The sequence below is a fragment of the Lycorma delicatula genome, chromosome 4 (assembly GCF_047948215.1).
Source record: "Lycorma delicatula isolate Av1 chromosome 4, ASM4794821v1, whole genome shotgun sequence".
NCBI classification, from domain to species: domain Eukaryota; kingdom Metazoa; phylum Arthropoda; class Insecta; order Hemiptera; family Fulgoridae; genus Lycorma; species Lycorma delicatula.
This window is the reverse complement of record NC_134458.1, coordinates 182,630,189-182,653,378: the sequence shown is the minus strand read 5'-3', so window position 1 is coordinate 182,653,378 and position 23,190 is coordinate 182,630,189. Positions and strand designations below refer to the sequence as shown.

At 28.5% G+C, this 23,190-nt stretch overlaps 1 protein-coding gene across 1 annotated transcript in view; it reads left to right on the top strand.

Annotated features, from left to right (window-relative positions):
• Positions 1–766: 766 nt before the first annotated feature.
• Positions 767–23,190, top strand: part of LOC142322992 (calpain-2 catalytic subunit-like) — a 63,489-nt gene continuing 41,065 nt past the window's right edge. The window contains exon 1 of the mRNA XM_075362087.1: positions 767–874. Coding sequence (XP_075218202.1) covers positions 767–874 — 108 coding nt within the window. The remainder of the gene's footprint in view (positions 875–23,190) is intronic.

Sequence of the window (23,190 nt, the reverse complement as noted above, 5' to 3'; positions counted from 1 at the left end):
GGTTCGACTTTACAAACCAATTTGCCTTGTGTTTCATTAATTTGAAATAATTATAATTTAATCTCAAATTGTAGTTAAAATAAAAGTAAATCGTTAAAATATAATACCTCCGTGACTGAGTAGGTAGCTTCTCGGCATTTCGTGCGGAGGTGCCGGTTCGAATCCCGGTCAGACATGGCATTTTTTCATACGCTACCAATTTCTACCGGGCTAATAACCATAGCTATAATGCCTACTCTTTCATAACAAAAAAAAAATGTAAATTTGTTCCCTTATTCTTTTTACAAAGGAATGTCTTTTAAATTTTTTAAAGAATATCGATTGATTTTTTTTTTAAACGTATTCTGAATAACAAAATAAGAGTACGTTAAGAGTAAAAGAAAAACTTAACGCTTACATGCAATATTTTACAATATTGCACATTACAAACGCACATTAAAAATTTACATTACAAATACACATTAGAAACATATATTTCTGTTTTCTTATGTACAAAAGTCAATTCTTTTAATTATTTTCTTGGGTTGAATAATAAAAAAAAAATGTCTTACCCCAGGTGCCCTGGTTCTAACAAGATCCCCAGAAAAAAATCCTGAAACAACAGGTTTGGGAGATAATAAATACACTTTAAAATTATTAGAAATTACCTTTATTAATACCGAATGAAAGTAGGGAAATTTTATTATTTATTGGTAATTTTCCATTTGTTTGGCCGAATGTTGGTAATAATGTTGAAATGGTCAGTGTACAGCGCGTGTCCTGCTGGATGGGATGCGGTGCTTCCCTCGGCAGAGAAACGGTCAGTGAGGGTTTGGGACTTGCCTCCCTCATCAAGGACGCACATATTCACCCTCGGGAGACACGAATACTACAGGTTGGTTATGATCTTCAATGATTAATTCTTGGAATTAATTATAGCAACACCGCTTTTATTTTTATCATTCTTTGTTAAAATATTCGTTAATATTATTCTCATGTTAATATATATTAAGCATTTATTTCTTTAATAAATGATAATTTAAATTGTATAACAATAATTATTAATATAAATAATAATTAATTTCTAAATAAATTAGTTTAAAATAATAACACAGGTACGAATTCATTACTATCTTGATAACATATTAAAAACCTACAAACTTTAATAAAATCCACGGCCTCAAAATTATTTCCATACATCCCTATTTATTAATAATTACAAAAAATATATGAAATATCATGAATAGACTAATATTAATAGAATAAAAAGTAGGTTCAATCATCACTTTTTTGTTGTATAATAAAAATAATAGTCTCGATTCTAAAATAATTGGTGTTTTTATTCAGTAAATCTTCTTTATTTAGAGCATATACTAAACTCCACACAAAAATTAAACTCCACTTTAAAAAACAATAAAATTGTTTTGTAAATTATTAATTTACCTCTTAAGCTCAAAGCCTTTGTAGGAAATATGAAACATTTGTAGCAAATGAAAAATATCAAGCCTGACTGGAATTCAAATCAAGAACCTTTTGGATGAAACACGATGACGCTACCACTTCTTTATGGAGATCGGAAATGGGATTTTAGAATCATTGAAGACCAATTAACAGAACTGACTTAAAGAATTTTGGACTGAGCATTTAAGACTAAAATTTTACGTGGCTCATACCTTGGGCATATTAAGCTTAGGGCCTTAATTAAAGCTAAACTAATCTTCACTATTAAATATTTATTATATCTATGTATACCTGTCTAAAGTAAAATATAATCTGTTGGGGCAGAAGGTGTTCTTAAAATACAAAAATGGACTCCCAGATCATTACGTGGCGTTCAAAATATCAATCATGTAAACCGATATTTAGATAATGTAAGTAACCTATCCTTGTGTTGTTATTTCTGAATGTGAAACCTTTCAAAAAATGAATGTCACTTTGTTTCTTTTTTCCTGTTTAGCCTCCGGTAACTACCGTTTAGATAATTCTTCAGAGGATGAATGAGGATGATATGTATGAGTGTAAATGAAGTGTAGTCTTGTACATTCTCAGTTCGACCATTCCTGAGATGTGTGGTTAATTGAAACCCAACCACCAAAGAACACCGGTATCCGCGATCTAGTATTCAAATCCGTGTAAAAATAACTGGCTTTACTAGGACTTGAACGCTGGAACTCTCGGCTTTCCAAATCAGCTGATTTGGGAAGACGCGTTCACCACTAGACCAACCCGGTGGGTTGAATGTCACTTATTCTTAAACAAACCAGACACAAAACTGTTTTAGTAAAAGGCGAAAGATTTATGCGAAATGAAAAAAGACCAGAGGTAATCTTTTTTAATCTTTTGTTATCCAAGAATGGGCTCTTTACACCCATCTTGGACTTTGTAAAATTGTATTTACTTTGATCTTATATTAGTTTTTACCGTTGATATTAGTTGTAAGTTTTAATCATCTTTCAGAATAGTATTAAAACATTTATTTTTCTATATAAAAAAAAAGGATCCGGGCGATGATAACGCACAAGCGTTTTTCGCCCTCAAAAAAAAACAAAAAAAAAACTGTTTTAGTATAACTCAATACTATATTTTGGCTTATAAGAAAGAGCCTTATTGTGCTTTGATGCTACTTCTAATAAATTGTCGAACCATTTAAAAACTTTTTCCAAAAATTTATTTAAAGCAAAACAATTTTCTTCTACGGATAAAATATTACTCAAACGATTCATTTTTAAATTATTCTAATTAAAAACTAATAATAATTTTAAAAAAACCTTGATTCTTCACTCATTCAACGTGTATATAAATATATACTCAAAATAATTTTCAAAGCACTTTCTGAATTGTGAATTATTTTATATTAATTTTGTATAGTATTTCATATATATACCTCCATATTATATCGTTGAGGTTAATATATTAATTAAATATATATATTTATTTATTACTGATATATATATATATATGTACCTATAAAGCAACTTCTCCTGACTGACTGACTGATTCATCAACGCCCAGCAAAAACTATTGAAGATGAATTGATAAAAATCTGTATACACGTTCTTTTTACTGTGTAAATGCACACTTAAAAAGGATATTTGAAATTCTGAAGTTTAAAGAGTTAAAATTGAGTAAGTGAGATTTCATTTTTTCTTTTTTAATTTCTTGGTAACAAATGAAAATATCAATTTTATCTTTCATCTGTGTAATCTTCATATGAATATCTAAAATCATTTTCTAGATTTTTGAAACTCCAGATTGCAAAAGGTTAAAATGGATTTTTGAAATGTTATTGAAGCCCAGCTATTCTTTGAATTTCTCGATAAAAAATGAAAATATCAACTTGATTTTTGGTATGTGTAATCTTTCTGCGAATATCTAAAAAACCAATTTCTAAATTTTTTTTAAAATTCGACCGTGAAAGGGGTGAAGAAAGGTAAATTTCAAACAAATTTTCCATATTTACGACTATACAAAACGAGATATTCACTCGATTCCGACTTGCAAATATTCTCAGATATCTTAAAATCATTTTCGGTTTTTTTTTAAATTTAATATTTTGAGGGGTAAAAAACATAAATTATTTTTTACATTTTTGCCAATTTATGCTACCGGTATTGAATCAATCTTTCTCTACTGCATCACTTCGTAGACGTAGTATGATTATTTCTTTATCTAACAATTTACTGATGAGGAAAATAAAACAAAATAAGTAATCTTTTAGTACAAATATGATTGGGTAACTTAATGAAGGTAATTTATGTTTGTAATTTTGATTAGTATTTCGCGACCGAAGCAGCGCCGGGAAATCAAAAAATCAATTAGGTGGTCCTGTACTGACAAACTGATTCTCTGAAGAAATTCCAATACACTGACAATTCTTTTATAAAATAAACAGGCCTTAATTTTTATTTATTATCATTATTATTTTCAAAAAAATGAGTTTAATGAATACAGGAGGTCCAGGGTGCAGAACCATCTGGCTAGACGGGAAGGGCCTGCGAAGCGAGCCTTGGCTGGCTAAACGTCCCGACAGCGACGGGAAACGCAAGTAATCATATAGCGCGGGCGAAGCCAGGAAGGGGACGCTAGTGATATGTATATATATATATATATATATATATATATATTCTTATACACAAAAAACATTCATTTATAATTGTGTTCCTTAATGGAGTAATTAATATTCTGAATCAATACTGTTACTATATGTCATAATAGGATATGGTAATACACAGAGCCGATATTGTAAATCAGTGATTTATATAACACGTGCCAGTGATATTGCCTACATAACAAACTGAAGGGACAAATAGAAGTGACCAGTGTCATTGTTATTGATAAATGCTAAGTGATGCTTATGTAGTATGTAATATGGGAAATAGTTTCTCCGACTGATATAACAAAGATAATATAGTAAGTTGCATAAAGGATAAGATGCAAAAACTTGAAAAATTACTTCTTCTCCCCAAGCTTTCCTAATTACTGGATGTTCTGAGATCCTCGGAGTTTAAAAATACTAAAATTGGAGAACCTTGTATTAAGTTACAATTTAAAATAACTTAATACCCCTCCCTTGAAGGGGCAGCTCCCACATTTTTAAAAAATTCTAACAATATTTAAATTTCCATTTTAATTTATTTAAAATCAATTGTAGTGAATATTTTAATCCTTGGTAATTTTTTTCAATAAAAAGGAATTATTTTATTTTAAAGATATAAACAGAACCTAAAGAGATTTTCAAATTAGTTTTGAATTAATTATGTAATTCACTGCCAGCTTTTTTTATAACATTTTATAATTTCAACCTATTAACTTGTAAATCACTTATATTTTCTTTTAAATTATTTAAACTCTTTTTTTAATGCGTTTTTAACTCACCTAGAGGTAATTTTGTTAAAATAGCTCACAATAGTATAATTTGTGAAATAGTGAGAGAATATCTTAGCCCCAGTTTCGAATTTATAATATTATAATTTTTTAATAATTCAAAAAGTTATTAAGAAATATTGATTTTTTTATAAGAGAAAAAATAGATAAATAAATTGCATAATAAGAGTTAATAAATATTTTAAGCTTAGAATAAATTCCGGGCTAGGGTAAATTAAGTAATAAAATTACTTGATTTTTTTTTTTTAATTTTAACTTTATATAAATATTCAGCAGCAGTTGTTTGTTTACTTCATTAATGTAAAAACACATCTAAACAAAAATCGATAATAAAACTAATAATTCATAATTAATATTTTTTAAATAATAAATAACTTAGTTACATCAAATTTAATATTTTGAAATATGCTGTTTAAAAATAAGAGCAAAAAGAAATTACTTCAAGAGTTTATCTTGCACAAATTAGCCTTATTGTATGTAAATAATTTCCGTTAACGGACCCCAACAATCAGATTAAACTGAACCCTATCTTTAGAAAATATAAATATATTTTTAACCTGTACATTTTCTTTTTAACCTGTACATTCAACCTAGTTATAGATAACATATCACAATAACATATAATATTTAATATATCATTCAAAAATGAAATGAAACTAAAAACAACATTCGATCAACAGCTATTGTTTTATGACACAAAAAATTAACTAAATAGGAAAAGTTATTTAAAAATGAAAGAATTTTCAAACTGTAAATGGTTGCTTGCTTTATTCTTCTGGTAAGCTTTTGGAGATATTCCTGACGTTTGATCAGTTTAATTGGGAAAAAATCATAAATGTAAGGTTTTCTATGTCATCTAGGAAAGAATACGTTAGATCAGAATGTAATGTTCGATAAGATACGAATTATAGAGAGTATTTTTGACTAGAAAGCATAGATAGATTTTAAATTGTTATTTATGCCACCAAAAATTTTAACGCATATAATTTTAACAAAAGACTTGTACCTATTACTTGTTTTAGAAGAATGAGTGGCTTTTTTCATTAGTAAATGTATTAAGCTCCTTTGTGCGTAAGTTCAAAAAAAGATGTTTTCTAAAAACGAATTACGTAGAAACAATGCATTAAAATATGGTGTTTCCACCTACCCCGTTGATGAGGACGAAGTAACGAAAAGTTGAGTGTAATAGAACAACTGTATTATTGAAGAATAACGATGTTGTATACTCTCAGTTGTGAATCTAATTCATATTTATGTTGAAACTTCTTTAGTATACCTTTTTTTTGTAAATTAATTTTTGTTAACTTGATAAAAAAACAAAAACTTGATAAGGATTCATTCCGAATCATATGTCTGAACCTTACGTTTTACTAAATAAACCGTTTTAGACGGTTATTTTTTTTTAAGCTGTGGAAGAATTTTTTGTAGAGATTTCTTAAAAAAATTACTTCTTTAAACTGTGATTTTAAGTCATAAATTGTCATTGGAAGTCAGGACCAAATAAAAAACAATCATCAAATTCAAAATTTAATTAAGAAATGGACAGTTTTTATTTACTTTATTTATAGCGTGTTTTTTAACTTCTTTTAGTTTAATTTTAATCTGTTTTGTCTGAGATCAGTTCCATAAATATTTATTTTCAATTTAATATATTATATAGTATGAGTGGAAATTCGCTGTGCAGTATGCTTTAGAATTATGTGGTGGGGCACTCTGTTCTTTAAACGATAGGTTGGTTGCCCTGTGAGTTCGTTGGGCATTGCTCAGTAATAAACCAAGACGTAAGTTGTTGAGTTGTGAGTGAACGTCATTCGTTTCGTTTTATTTATCGGAATCAATAGTTGCGAGAAACGTAATGGTTCTTTCGGAAGAGGAATGCATTTTTCTCGTTGAACACGTCTTTCGTGAAGGTGTCATGTATACTGATTTAGTGAGCACAAGTTTTCTGAAAAGTTTCCGAATACTCCTGTTCCTCACCACAATTCAGTTCGAAGCTTATCGAAAAATTTCAGTCAACAGGCTCTGTTAAGACGCTGATGGAAGTGGAAGACCTCCTAAACTAAACGAACAGAAGCTGCTTGTTATTTCGGACGCTACGGCCGAAAGTCCATCAAAGTCGAAGCGTAAGTTAGCACAGCAGCAATATATTGGACCTGCTACCCCACATAAAGTTGTAAGAAAAGAACTGAAACTTTTCCCCACAAAGTAATCTGCGTTTAAGAACTGAAACCTACAGATCGTAGGAAAAGACTAAATTATTGTCAACGGTTTAAACGTTTTATCGACCAAAATTCCGTAGATATCTTTGACATTACGTTTTATACAGATGAATCGTGGTTTCATTTAAGAGGGTATATTAATTCACAAAAGACATGACTGCAGTCGACTACTAACCCCCATTAATTACACTAACAATCTTTATACGAAGCGAAAATTGGAGTCTGGGTCGGTGTTAGTAGAACGTGCATTGTGGGTCCAATTTTGAAATTACAGTTAACCGTAATCTTTATTGTGCTGTTTTAACAAAACAGCAAAACAGCACACATGTTCTGTTAAACAGTCAGTTAACAGAACTGAAAATCAATCAAGGTTGGTTGCATAAAAATGTCGCCACAGCGCACACAGCTAACAACAGGTCAATAACGTTTTTATGAAATGTCTGGTGAACGAATCATTTCGAGGGGTTTGTAGCCTGCATGATCGCTCGATCTGACTCCCTCAGATTACTTTTTATGGAGGGCATCGAAACAAGTAGTGTATCGCAACATACCACGCACAATTGACGAACTAAAAACCACAATAACGGCATATGTACGAAACGTTCCAATATATCAGCAGATTAAAGTATTTGAAAATAAATTGAAACGTGTGCAGTGATGTGTTGGAGGAAGTCATTTTCAACACCTTTTATTAGCTATTCCAATTATTGTGATGTCCATTTATAATAATAAAATAAATATGCTAAGTAATAATTAAGAAAGTTTTGTCATTATACTTCCATAATTCCAGTAAACAGCATCTTTCTGAACCGCTGTATTTTTTAATCGATTAAAAGTCGTAAAATTTGCAGGTAAACTGATATGAGACATAAATCACTTCTAAAAATGGCATAACCATCATTTTTCCCATAAGAAAAATAATAAAATCTCATAAGAGACTAACTATCGGAATTTAGGAATGAATTGTTTTTCCGGTTACCTTCTTAACTGAGCTGAATGCACGGTTGCACAATATCATGCTAAGCTCGTCGAAATGTAGATGCTATATGTTACAGCTTCATTCTGATCATAATATGAACATCGCTGCTTTCAGATAAAGTAACGGTGACTTTTACACCTTAGATGTTTTATAATTTACATAGTCATTCCAATAGAAGAAACATATAGTATAAAAGAAAAACAAATTAAAGTACGCATTTATTTTGTAAAATAATATAATGTAACTAATTCTACTGAGTATATAAAAATGTTGATTTAGATATTAGATATGGGGAGAAAATCTTATTCTCTTTCTTAGTTACTTAGTTAATAATTAACTGCCAAGTAACTAATTTATTACCAAATCAATTTTAAAATTTTTTATTAATTTATAATAAAAGCATTTTTAATGTTTACGGCATTAAAAATTATCTATATTTTTTATGCAACATAAAATTTGAACCGAATTCGTGACGTATAACTATGACTGGTAACAATAATTAGCTTAATAATAACGGGCTATTAATAATTGGCTTATTAACAAATTATAGTCGTTTTTGTTCCCTCGTAAGCCAAAATTGGAAAATAAAGTTTACTGTGTTCAATTGTCATTTTTCAGGTGTGCTAAAGTGAGATGTTTTGAACATTTTTTACTCAATTTAGAATGGTTTCTTGTGGATAATTTTATTTTACTTTATATTTTTCAAAATGCCTTTTTAAAAAAATGTAAACGTTTATCTATTAATTTTAATTTTAGAGTTATCTTGCCTTCATAAAAACTATAAAATATGCAAACGCAATTACCTAATTAGAGATTTAGAATAACGATTTGAAACATTATTACCGATAATAATTAAAATTTATAAAAAAATCGAGTTAATGTTTAATCTTAAGTTATAATCGTTCAAAAAGGCCTTAAGAATTGAAGTTATTGAAATAGACTCTTGTTTTTTAATTTATTTAAAAAAAAGAATATTCAACAATTTGTGTGAAATTTTTATAACGGCAATAAAAAAAAGTAAAACTTAACAAACTAAATTTTTACGTATACTTTCATGAACATGAAAAAGAACATGAGAAAAATCTCATGCTGTTTTCTGAGATATATTTGAAAATTCGTTGGCGCATAAAATTTAATTTGATAATAGCTACCAAAATGTATTTAACTTAATATGAGAACGATAAATATTTGTAATAAGAAAAACAGGCAAATTATGATAGTTTTAAGTAAGAGTACAAATTATTATCGTTTCAAAGTTTACGTATAAACAGATAAAATTAATAAATTACATCCATAAATATAAAATAAAGTAAATGTTATTACAGGAAAGAATTAGACACGCAGAAATAAAACAACATTTTCTGAAACATACGTCACTAACTCTCACACCTTAGCAAATGATGAAAATTGATCGAAAATCACGTAATGTAGTAAATATATCAGAATAAAGAAAATGAATATAGGAAAATGTTATAGATCAATTTTAGAATCAACTATCTAGTAAAATTATTTAATATTAAGGTACAACTATTTTTTCTCTTATTGTTAAATAAATTACCGTATTCATCCATGTACGATGCGCACCATTTTGTCCGGAATGACGGTTGCAAAAATAGCCTGCGCTTCGAATACGGATTTTAAGGTTTCACTGATGATAGGTATCTATCATTAAATTTATATATATATATATATATATTAAACCAAGCCTTATAGAATTGTAATCAAGCTGCTTTGTTTTGACTACGAACCAACATCCAGTGAAATTAAACGATATAAATAAAATAAAAAACTTGGCTATGAATAACTACCGGTATTAAAAAATTAAAGATGAATTAAATGTATGTAGGAATGAATTTAAAGTTAATCTTAATTGGGCACGCCTATTTCCTTGCCGACATAATCTTTCTATTTAAAGAAGGACGACAATAGCGCAGCGGCTACCAGAAACATACGAAGATAAACCGACAAAATTTCAAAACATATATCACAAATTTACAAAAAAGGAACAATTATTCCCTAGATCAAATCGGGAATGCTGATCAGACATAGCTGACCTTCTAAATTCTATTAACAACAACAGTTGAAAGTGTAAGTGTAAGTGTAAAGAGCGTTTTGACAAAAACTGACGATTACGAAAAATTACGTTGCTCGATGATGCCGAGATTGCATTCGCGCGGGACAAAATTACCCCTCATATGTAATTTTTTTTTAAATCTACAAAAGATAAAAAATTTCCACCTGATATTGTCATACAAGCCCAAGAAAAGGTATGGATGAATAACACTTAAGTAATGGACGGGATTAAATTCATCTGGGAGCGTCGACCAAGGTCTTTATTACTAAAACCTTCCGTTTTTTAATGGACAGTTTTAGAGATCATACAACCGATGATGTAAAGCGAAGACTGATCTCTAGAAAATGTGATCAGAATGACATACATTCTTTGATCTCTAGATATGTGCGTAAACCGATCATTTAAAACTAAACTATGCAAAATGTACTGTTGGATGGCCGACACGAAACACTAGATTTGACCATCTGGTAAAATTAAGAAACTGTCTTTGGTACAGATTTGTGACTGGGTTACTGCAGCTACATCAGGAGTAACGAATGATTTGATAAAAAAAATCGTTCAAGAAATTTTGTACTTCGAACGCTCTGAAATGAGGACGGTTATTTATGGTTAAGTGATTACGAAGATAATTTCAATTCTACGAATAATGGAAACTCGAGCACTGATGACAGTAATTAAGGTAAATACCTACTATAATTTCTATGCTTTTAATTAAATATTTACAGTATAAACTGATTTACTGACAATGCAAATTTTAACAAAATTTGTATTGTATAACTAGTTATACGTACAATATTCTATGGTGATTTTGTTAATGAAGGACAAAAAAATAAAAACCTTTTTTTTAATTTTTTCAATTTTCCAAACTTGGTGCGCGTGGTAGATGGATTTATTTAATTTCTACATGGATTTATACGATGATAATAATAAAACTTCTTTGAGCAAATTCTTACTCACTTATTAAATTTAATCGATTACTCTTCATCTACATCCATCGCTGCGTAAGTATCTTCGTTCATATTATATCTTGGCATGAAAACAAATTTCGACTTCCTTCCATCTCGATCACAGTCTTTTCTATTATGTTGAGCCAACACTATTCTAACATTTTAGCCTTGTATTCTTGTTTAATGAATTAACATTAAAAATCTGTATCATTGTTTTTATTAGTTCTCATTTTTATAGTATTTTATAAATTATTTTTAATCCAGACAGAGCGTAACGCTCTGATCATGAAAAACTGATCTATCTTCATCAGAAATTCGGTTACCATTTTAATTATATATTATAAATAACTTCCAATGTTTTATTTGATTATCATTATAAATTATTTAATTTACAATATTTGATTTGAACTCATAATTAAAGTTATATGAAAACTCAACTACCGATACAGGTTTACGATACTGCTTTAATCAGAAAGGGTTATATTATTTCGTTAATTTTCCACTATCTGCCCCATAATCGGAATAACTGACAATCAAACTCGATGTGGGAAATAGTGAAGTACAATGGATTTCATCAAAAGTCCCTTTAATGTAATAATGTCTTTATGCGGCCAATCCCTGAGGTAAAGAAAGAGAAGGTATCCCTTGAACTGGTGAAAATTGTAATAATTTTTTTCGGTGATTATGCTAACTTCGTAAGAAAATATCATATTTATTCAAGAAAGCAACGTAGATTATTTTTAATCAAATTGATCATATATCAGCCATGCTAATTCGCAAATAAAAAAAAAGGAATTGCTCCTGGAAGAATCAAGAGAAAACATAGGAAAACTTTATTCAGAACAGTTTCGCAAACTACAATATTAATTAAAGAAAAAAGTAGTTAAAATCCAAATTAATAGTGAAATAATAGTAACATAGTATGATAATAAATGAATAAAATCAGTCAAAAATAAAGCTACAATTATTAAGAAGTAAAGAGAAATAATTTGAATATAAACGTTACATCTTTTTCTTATCAATGCATTTTAACGATTAGCTGGCAGCTGTTTATTTTATTAATCTATTACAAGCTATTCAATTAATTTTTTTATAATCATCAGCTCCAGGATCTTTTGCAACTTTCTTGAAAATTGTAACTGAGATCTTTCTCTTACTCGCTTTCCAGGTATTACTTCGTCTGTAATATTTACCATAAAATCATTGTGTTTAAATAAATGCCCAAATCAAACAGGAATTTTAATTTTTTAAATTTTCAAAACGATCAACGTTCCTTCATCCTCTTATTCAGTTGTTCGTTTCACTTTCTTACTAATTCATCATAAATATTCTCCTACCTAAACATATTTCAAAAGCCTTCAAATCTCTTTGGTCGGTCATAAATGAACAGAAATTAAGCAACCGATGTCAGCAACCGCTTTGTGTCGCCTAAATCTTTGTTGATAATTATTTCAAAACTTTTTCAGAGAATTGAAGTTTTTTAAATTCATTCGTTTGTATGTAGAACGTTGAAAACGACAAAGAAGAGCGAGTGGGTATTTTTATATTTTCCTTACATTAAAAAAAAAACGCTATTAAAAAAATAATATAAATGGTTTACTGTCACCACACAAACACACACATGTATATTTTTTTTAAATTATTATTATACAATTTTTATTTAATGTGGATCTGACTTTTGTTTATACTTTTCGTTTTACATTTTCTCATTTTTTTTTTCATTAATTTTCTTATAATTACTATATTTTTTCTTTACTTTTTCTTTTTTTTTGGTGGGTCTTTTATTTTCCTTTGATTCTTATATATATATATATATATATATATATATATATATAGAATGTTTATTTTTTATTTTTATACTTTCTGGTTCAATATATATTTTTTAATCCTTTTTTTAAGTCTGTTTTTTCTTCTAGTCTGTTTATTGGCCGTTCCTTTGGTTTTAAAAATTAAACATTTAATTCAATCGGTTGTAGCCGGCAAATACTTTATTTCCGGTGGTTTATTGGATTTTTTAAACCGGTTAAGATTTATTTTTTATAATTTTACTTTAAATATTTTAAGATGTCTTTAAAAGTATATATAGTTACTTTTAACCGTACAGAAATATGATTTAATAAATATAATATGATGCAAGTACGCAGTTGTCCTATAACAGATCTGATTAATAAATCATCGAGGCCGGTACGTAATTGTCTTTCATCATTTAAAATATTTTACCTGGCCGTATGTAACTGTCCATCGCACGGATTATCACGTTTAATGTAAGTCTAGATGTTTAATTTACGACCTGAATATTTTTTTAAAAACATTTTTTAATTCTATTCTCCGTTAACATAAAATCAAGTACGAGGCAACCTTAGGTAAAATATTCTCTACTGCATTGCTTGAAACGACGGTTATTTCTGTTAAAGGAAAAAAATTGATTAGATTAAAATAAGTTAGTATTAATGACGAAAAACGGTAATAACTTGCGTGCTTTGTAACGAACGAATGCTAAAATAAATAATTCATAAAAATTATAATCGACATTTTTATTTATTCAACGCTATGCCTCATAGATCGTTAAACGATATTAAATAAAATATTTTAAAGGCATTTATTTGAAGGTTAGCTATAAAATCATTTCATGGTATGAGTTGAGCGCTCTTTTATGATTATCATAAAAGTAAACTATATGCAACATTAATATATGCAGTAAATTATTTTTAACACAAAAATCATAACAGAACTTAACGCTTAAGAAAATATACTTATCATTTATAATTTTAATGCTACCAAAATAGATTTTGATTTAATGCAATGGAATTTTATCAATTTCCATCGTTAATATGAATAGTTTATTTTTTTTAGAATAACTAAAAGTATATCGGAACAATCACCCCTTATAAATATTTTTCTTAGAAACTAATCCTAGATATCCATTTCGATTGTTAAACAATCATTATCCGTAAACACTGCGAAAAAGTATATGTATAAATGAAAAAAAAAATAAAACAAAAAAATTAATTGTCAAATGAATGAAAACTATAAAACCAGTACTTTTTGCCGATTTTTTAATATTTTTTTTTTTTTATAAAATTAAAATACACAAAGAACAACTAACTATCTATTGAAATTGCCCAGACAACAACAATTGTTGATATTTTTTGCTTTTATTCTAAAAACTCGACAAATGATCCTTTCTTATATTGTCTCGTAAGTTCTGTTTATTTATCAACCAAAAACCTTTTTCGGTTGTTTACTGGCAATGATTGTTCAGCAATCGAATTAGTCATTAAGTTTATACTTCAAGTAAAATTTTTATAAACGAATTTTGAGCGTAATCTTGTTCTTTTTTGATTGATTATTATTTTTTTTAAAAGGAATGCTTTGTAGGAATCACTTTATTTACTGTAATTTAACAATTTTTTTAAGAAATTTAGCTTCCCATCGACTATTTTCCAATTACACTGGGAACTGATAACGTACTTTTTCAATTAATTCAGGTATACGGTTTGCTCCTGCAGTCTTTTATGTAGCACCAACAAAAAAAAATATGTAACCTGAAAGTTTAATTATAAGATGAAGAGGTAAAGAAATCAAGAGATGAATTTTTTTCAGCAAAATGTTATCTACACTGTAGAGCCAGCAAACATCCTCTTCCACTAACATTTGATTAAGGCATTTAGATATGTTTGTTTAAGACACTAAATTGTTGAATTTTCTTTGGTAGAATTCCAGGTTCAAGATAGTTTCAATAAAAGAGATCCGATTTTTCATTTCCTTGAAATCTCAGTTTTGTTTTTTTTTTAACTATATTTTGTCTATGGAAAACCTTAGATCTAAAATCCAGTGTTGCTACGAATCATACTTAAACCACTAATAATAATCAAATATTTTAACTGAATCAAGAAGAGTCTGTGAAAAATCTTCATTCTACTATTCGTAGAATTTTATCACTTTACATGATGAGCAATTTATAAAGTTTCTGAATTTTTTGAAACTTTCTACACAAACTATCGGGAACTCTTTTTAAAATTCGTAATAAATCCAATTTCATATGTTTGGGATGATTTTGTAAACTTTCTAGAATGTATGTAGACTTGTGAACGAATGAACTATTTAATTCGTTTGAGTTTAATAATATTAAATAACATTGAGTTTAAATACTTAGCAGGACAAAATATTTCTATCTCCCAAGTAGCTAGAATTATAAATTCCTCTATTACCTGTAATGGAAATCTTTTTCGAGATTTCCTAAGAAAAGTTTCTCTTCTTATGCATATTACGGTTAATTCAGATTACAACTGGCAAATTGGATATCATAATTTTGAAAACATGTGATAAGACAATAATTATTTTTATTTTTACTTCCTTGTACGAAGTAAAGGAAGTATTATGATCGCGAAAAATTTCGGTTTTCAGATTTCAACGGAAATATCCATTTTGACCTTCCCTAAATCCATTTTGATTAGTTTCGGCGTGACGTCTGTACTTACGTACGTATGTATCTCGCATAACTCAAAAACGATTAGCTGTAGGATGTTGACAATTTGGATTTAAGACTGTTGCAACATCTAGTTGCGCATCTCCCCTTTCGATTTCAATCGACTGAAACAAAAGTGTCCAAAAAAGGCCCAAAATAAAAATAAATTGGATTTTTAATTTTTTCTTAACTGCAGTAATAAGCCCTCGTTACAACGATATCATAAGTGGTACTTATTTTCATTGGTTCCAGAGTTATATCCAAATAAAATTTTAATTACTGAAATATTTGGATCTTATAAGGGAAAGGCACATCGGTTCGAATCAGACTTCATCTCCTTTTTTTTAATTTAAATATATTTATTTATTAATAATTATTAACCTCTTATTATAAAAAAGGTTTTACGATAAATAATGATTCAATAATAACAACAAAAAAAAATTATGAAAAAAATATCAGAAGTTACTAATGAAATAAAATTTGATGTACTTTTCATTGAAAAAAAAATTTGTACATGTAATTTAATTAGCGTACAAGGAAATGATGTGGTGTCCACATCAGATTTTTTTTACTTCAATTTATTTATTTTTTTATTTTTTAGCAGTCGTATTTTTTAATTTTTATAATTGTTTTATTATTTCAAATGTAATTATTAAGTGAATAATTATTTTAAATTAGTGATGGTTTTTAATTTTGGGTATCTGTTGGTTAAAACTATATTAGTAAGTCTGCAAACAACAGATCTCGCTCATTTTTAATAAAGTTTTTAAAAATTGAGCTTTATTTCGAATGGTCAAGTCAGATGATTGGTCAAGTCGTTCTTCAAATACGCTCAATTTAAAGTCGACAACAGTCTTGACTTCAATTTGAGGTTATGTTGACTTTCTATTTGTGTATTTTTCATACGCGCTTATGTAGTGAATTACAGTGGCCAGTGAGTTTAAACTTCTTGATTGAGTATATTCTACTCATTATTTTTAATTATTTCATCAAATTACGTTCATAATAATATAATTTTCTTATAAACAGATATATATATATATATATATATATATATATATATATATATATATAAACACCTCTTTTAGTTTTCTCATTTAATTTATGCTTTGTTTATTTTTGCGCAAAAGAATATACAAAAAATATAATACAAAATAAAATAAAGAAAAGTTGATCTTGACAAGAATTGCCCAAGGATTTTTTTATAATTGTTTTCTAAATATTTATCAGAGAATAAATATTATTACATAAAAGACTAATTATAGCGACAAAATATTTTCTTATCTTTTATCTTATTCCGAGAGGCTTTTAAAGAAAAATATTTATCTTTTAATTTTCTTTTAACTTAAATTAATTTACTACTTCGGATTACTATAAACACACATTTGGATGTTAAAAATATTATTATTAGCGCTCTAAAACTGGTTATTAAAAATGTTACGGTTGTAAACGTTATAAAGATAACTTCAAAGACGTATTAAAAAAAAATCGAAGTTGTTAAAAACTTTATATAATATGAAATAAATTATACATAGCTTGACACAATTCCTATTGCTTCTTGTTTCGTAACAAATTTTACTTTAAAGGTAGCGTTCGAACATTTCCGGACTATTTACAAACGTGTTTCTTAAAATTGTAGATTATTACGACTAGTATGATCACGAACCGAAACCACAAGCAAGTATGAATTTTTGAAAATGGATATTTACACGTATTAAACTCATTTTAAGTAATAATTAATAAGTAATGAATAATTTTATGAAACTATGAAAAAATTTCATGGTTGGAAGTTAATTTAAAATACTTCTTGTTAACCGCTTCAGAGTATCTATTTCGTTATCACTGTTTTTGAAAATAAATTTACTGGCTTATGTCAAATATATCAAACACTATAGCCTAAACAAAAAAAGGGCGTTATATATTAATGTATTTTTATCAATTATAACATAATAAACGAGTTAAATTTAACGTTTACTTAGCTAAAAAAATACATCCCATATCTTAGAATTGCTCATTTACTTAGAATTGTTTGATGTCTTAGGAATAAATAACTTAAAAATAGAGGATTTGAACAGCCTCCTTATAAAAATTCGCGGTAGAAAATTAAGCTCATTTATTAGTGTGGATGACCAGATTTTTAGAGTATAAAATAAAAAGCAGTAACAAATCGTAACACAAAGCGTTTTACGGTTTGTGTTAAGAGGTGAAGCCTGAGTTTGACCTTAACCCCCAAATAACTTAAATTGCAATGCAAGCACTGAACACTGCCCGTACTTTCTAAGGATGGATAGGCAGTATCCAAGTTCATGGTCGAAGTTACACTACCCGTTCACTCTTTTAAGAGCGGTCTGACGACAAAAATTTTTTCTCCACTGCATCCTTATTCATCTCTCCTGTTTGAAAGATGTGGCCAGAAAAAATGTCTAAACGTCCAATTAAAACCGAAATTCGCTCTGCTACTTGTAAGATTGTTTAAATTTGATCATCCGCAAAATAAAAAATAAAAAATACGTAAAAGAAACATTTCACAATAACAGAGCGATTGCAAGCAAAAATAAAAATCAGATATTAACGGCTGAAATAACGAATAATTAGTAAATTAAATAGCCTTATAGAACGTTATGAGTTGTTTAGAATAATAAAAAAAAGGATCATTATAAGCAGAATATTAGCTTACAATATAGACTGAAGAACTTAAACTTTCACCTGAATTGGGGAAAAAATTAATTTTATATCTCAAGATCGGTTTAATCCACAATGATGAAATTTCGTATATGGCTTGTGAATTTTAAGTATTTATATTATTATTTTTTTTTTTTTTTTTTTTAATAGATGAAAGGAATCATAATTTGAATTTATAAATTAAAAAAATTAACGCTACAAATTTTATATTTACCAAATTTCTAACAGAACTGTTAACCAATTCTTCAGTGGATTATTTCAATCAATCCATTTGTTGATTAACTTAATCGGGGTGGAAAGAATTTTTAACCCTTGTCAGAAGGAAATAGCACTTCTCATATTAAATATAAGTCTATTAGTCTTTTTTTAATCGTTTCAAACTATCGTCTTGAAATTTTTTGTTACGTACTTCTTGTAAATGACCAAGCTGAAAATGATTTAAGACTTTTTTTACAGAGGAAGAAGGTAAATTTTAATTAACTTTTAAATATAATTTTTTTCTCCTAGCCCTGAGGTGATTTTAACTTTGCATGAATAGGTTTCTGCTAGTTTTTCAAATGATTTATCAAATGAAGATAGGATTTATTTTAATTTACTAGGAAAATAAACAAATTACTTATCAAATAAATGTGCTGTAACAATAATAATAATTTTAAAATTGTTTGAAGGATTAAAATTTAAGCTCTATGCAAATACTTGGAAATTTTGCCAATATTGTTTCCGGTTAAAACTGGCAAGGAAATTACTTGGAAATATGTAGATTAGTTTGAAGTCTCAGGTTCAAATCCTAATAAAGGTAGTTAGTTGCTTTTATTCGGTTTTGAATACTAGATCGGGGATACAGGTGTTCATTAGTGGTTGGGTTTCAATTAACCACTAATCTCAGGAATGGTCGGCCTGAGTTTGTTCAAGGCAACACATTTATCGGTGCAGTTACATTATATTGATAAGTCGCTAATGATTTTAATTGTTGATTCGACTATAAATAAATGTATTAAAAAAAGAATAATTTTGTTAAAATTACATAAATAATTTTTTTATTAAATAAAATTGAGTAATAATTATGATAATATAAAAATAAAAATGATATACAAATCAATTTGAATTATAGGTTTTGATTTCTCCTATTTCTTAAACAGCTTTGTTAACAATGAAAAATTTAATCTATGAAAATATAATTCACTCTTTGATTCCGTGACAGAGAAATCGTGGTAAATATCAACTATTATTCATAATTATAGCATTTCCTCGTGAATATTTAATACGTTTCATTTTAATTCCTCAAATAACTAAGGAAAAATTTATTTTTTATAATAAGTTAATATACTTATACGATGCACTATTATTCAATCATTGAAAATACTTTAGAATTTTTATATAAAATATGTTTAAGTTTTGTCCGTAAAATATTCTTTGAATATTAAAATGTTAATTAAATAAAACCATTTCAGTAAAATGAATAATAAAGATTTAGTTAATTAATTAATATATGAATAATTGCAGTAAAAAGTAACAACAAATAATGAAATATAAGCGGAAAAGAGACATGCAAAACTATTTTTATTTCATACAACTAATTATGTACAAAAAGTTGATGTCACCAATACTACAATAAAAATAACACTTCCAATGTTTCAAAAAGTGTAACACATCTGCGCGTTAAATTGTTGATGTTACACCAAGGGGGTTAGGGCCTCGATCTATGGTTTAAAACCTTCCCTGGAATAAGACGATGTATACTGAAAATTTGAAAGCAATTGGTCGTTTTCGCGTGGTGCTCTAATACACCCCTCGATTATTTCGGAAACTATCAAGTGTGATGCTAATGTCAATTGGTGTCATCAGATCATTTTTGGTCTTCTGTTAGAATGTAACATTTGTTTTGCTCGATTTCGTATTAGAGTTGCGCGCACACGCACACGCACACACACACACTCAATTTTTTTAATTATTTTTTAGTATAGATTAAGTCATATTTCGTTTCCTGACGAGTGTTCAAAAAGTGGCGCAACATTATGGAAGAATGTATCCTTCTTTTGTTACTGGTTTAATTGAGGAAAATTGAGAAAAAATAGGTCGCACAATGCAGCAGAAAATATTCATTGTCTCCCAATAAATTAGATGTGCCAGATATGCTCAGATCCAGAATCCCTTCACAGAAAATTATGGTGGGGATGCACCATACAAGTCCCCCATCAAGAGGCTATACTATAAGTTCCAAGGGACGGGAATGTGGTAGATAAAGCCAAAAGTGGACGACCGCTAAAACTAGAAAAGTTGATCGACGTGCAAACTGCACATTCTGTTTGTCCTAAGAAGTCTGTGCGACTCCTATCTAGCCAGTCTGGTCTCTTCGTCGATAGTGCCCACACGGCATCGCGTAAATGTTTAAAGATGCATCTGTAAAGAATTCGTGTTGTTCACAAGTTGTTACCTGCAAACAATGGAAAACGTGTAGCTTTCTGTCAGCGGTTCACGTCATCTGTAACGCCAGATGAGGAAGAACTCGATGATTGGTTTCGGTCCAACGAGGCATGGTTCCACCTTGATGGATACGTGCCCACATCAGCTGCACAAGTCTCCTCTGCACCGACAAAAATTTGGTGTTAGGTGTGCAATTTCACGTAGGTGAATCTTCATGACATTCTTTCACGGCACGATGAACAGTGAGCGCTACATACAAATGGTGCAAATATTTGTAAACATTATACCTGCAGACCGGCATTAGATATACGTAGTTTCAGCAGGACAATGAATGCTACGGCTCGTACAGCTAACAAAAATATAACTTTCTGGGATCGGTGTTTTCATGGACAACTGATTTCAAAGGAGTTGTGACCCCCTCGGTCTCCTCATTTATCCCGTCCTGATTTTTTCTTGTGAGAGTCCTTAAGGATACTGCTTACAAAACTCAATCTCACACTATTCTCGAATTTCAGAACGAAATTGAACGATGAGTCGTTGCAGTTCCTCAAAAAACGTTACAACATGCGTTTAAGAGCATGCAACGTCCTATTCAGTTATGTGAATCGCATAATGGAGGCCACTTTCAACAATTATTGTAACTTACTCATTTTCCCATAAGGTTGCGCCAATTTTTGAACATTGTATTATCAGATTGCGATTATTCGACTCCATTATTGTAGGACTGCGATAATAAATGTAAAACGAAATAATTAAAACGTTATAAATTAACTCATAGTAAACGTAATAAGGAATATTAAAAAATAATAATAAATTTACAAATTTAAAAAAATATTCAATGGATGCGTTGTTCAGTGATTGCTAATCTTAATCTTTAATTTTCTTAAAATTCATTTTCACCATGCATTCTGTTATAATCTCTTCTATTTTTGAAATTACTTGTTAAATATCCTCATTTCCTTAAAATACCGTGCATCTGGTGAAACTATATGCTATTTATATTTCTTATTTCAGTACAAAGTTTTTATCATATATTAAATATATACGTATTAAATACGACTAAGGACAAATCTTGCTGTACGTCACTTCCTAGATTAAGTCAATCAGTATGTGTATTGAATGCCTGTGGAATTTTAGTCATCCATAATGCTTTGCACCCAGAACTTTTAACCTCCTTTAATTAATAAAATATAGCAAATCTATTTTTAGAGCGTACTAAAAAGAAGTTCTTAAAACTTCAAAGACAAGTAAACTAATATATTTTGTCAGGAACTTCTTGCGCTTCCTCTTTCACTCTCTAGATTTCAACACTCTTCAAATAACCAAAAATAGAAATCTTTCATAATTCAAACTGTTCTATCATTCGTTTCTCCTATATGCCTGTTAGAAATAAAATTGTTCTCCTCGGCAATCTAGGCATCCAGACGTTATATAATTCGCTTTTGTTAACAACGAATAAAGTATTGTGATATTCGAACCATTTCTTTTCTAAAATTCTTTCTAATTTCAGGAAGAAAATGAACTTCCCTGAAAACTGTATATAAATTTTGAGATATTTTCCATTCCTATGTATCTATGTATCCCGTTAATTAAGAAAATAATTATATATTACTGTTATTTAAACGTTTATTTCAAACATGTTCATCAAGAATATTCTTCCAGGACCCTGTAAAACTGAATGGTTTCAAAATACATTGGGCAGGCGTAGTTTTGATAAACACTTTAAATAAAATTTAAAAAAATTAACTACCTCCCTGTTCGAACCGTTCTCTCCTTAAAATGTCTTATTTCCAAGGGCTGGAAAAATCTGCAACAGTTATTGGTAATTTTACGGAAAATATTCTCTATTGAAAATCTAGTACTGGCGAGCATTTTTAATGTAATATTTTTTATTAAACCTATCCATTATTATTATTATTATTATTATTTTTTTTTTTTTGGTAGTAGTTTTTCTTAGTAAGAAATAACAATACCTCTTTTTTATTCGCCGAAAAAACGATGTAGTACGAGTAATAACAGTAATACATGTACAAAAATAATATTCGTAAAATATTACTTAATAATAGTAATATTAGTATTTATACTTTAAGTTAGTATATTAGTAATACTAGTTATATATATATTACTAGTTATATAGCTTTTTTATTACTTGACTAGAACACATCAGTTTTTAATTTAACACATATACGCGCGTAAACCACGTTTACACCTATTCGTGTTTATATTATTTTGTTTCCTTAATTATACATTATATACATAGAATATATATATACACTATGCATAAAAGTTAGTAGTTATGTGTCGTGCAGCGTTCATTTTTTATCTGTTAGATTTATCACCAAACCCCATTCCTTCTTTCATATACGTCTCCCTATTCTTAAAAAAATTACAGTTCAGATACAGTAAAAAATAATACTATGATAATCCTTACGTACGTTACCATGAACGTAAAAACAAAATTAAAATTTAGATATTTTAAAATAAACAAACATTCCAATTAGCAGTAACAGGATTATAAACTCTTTTAAACTCTT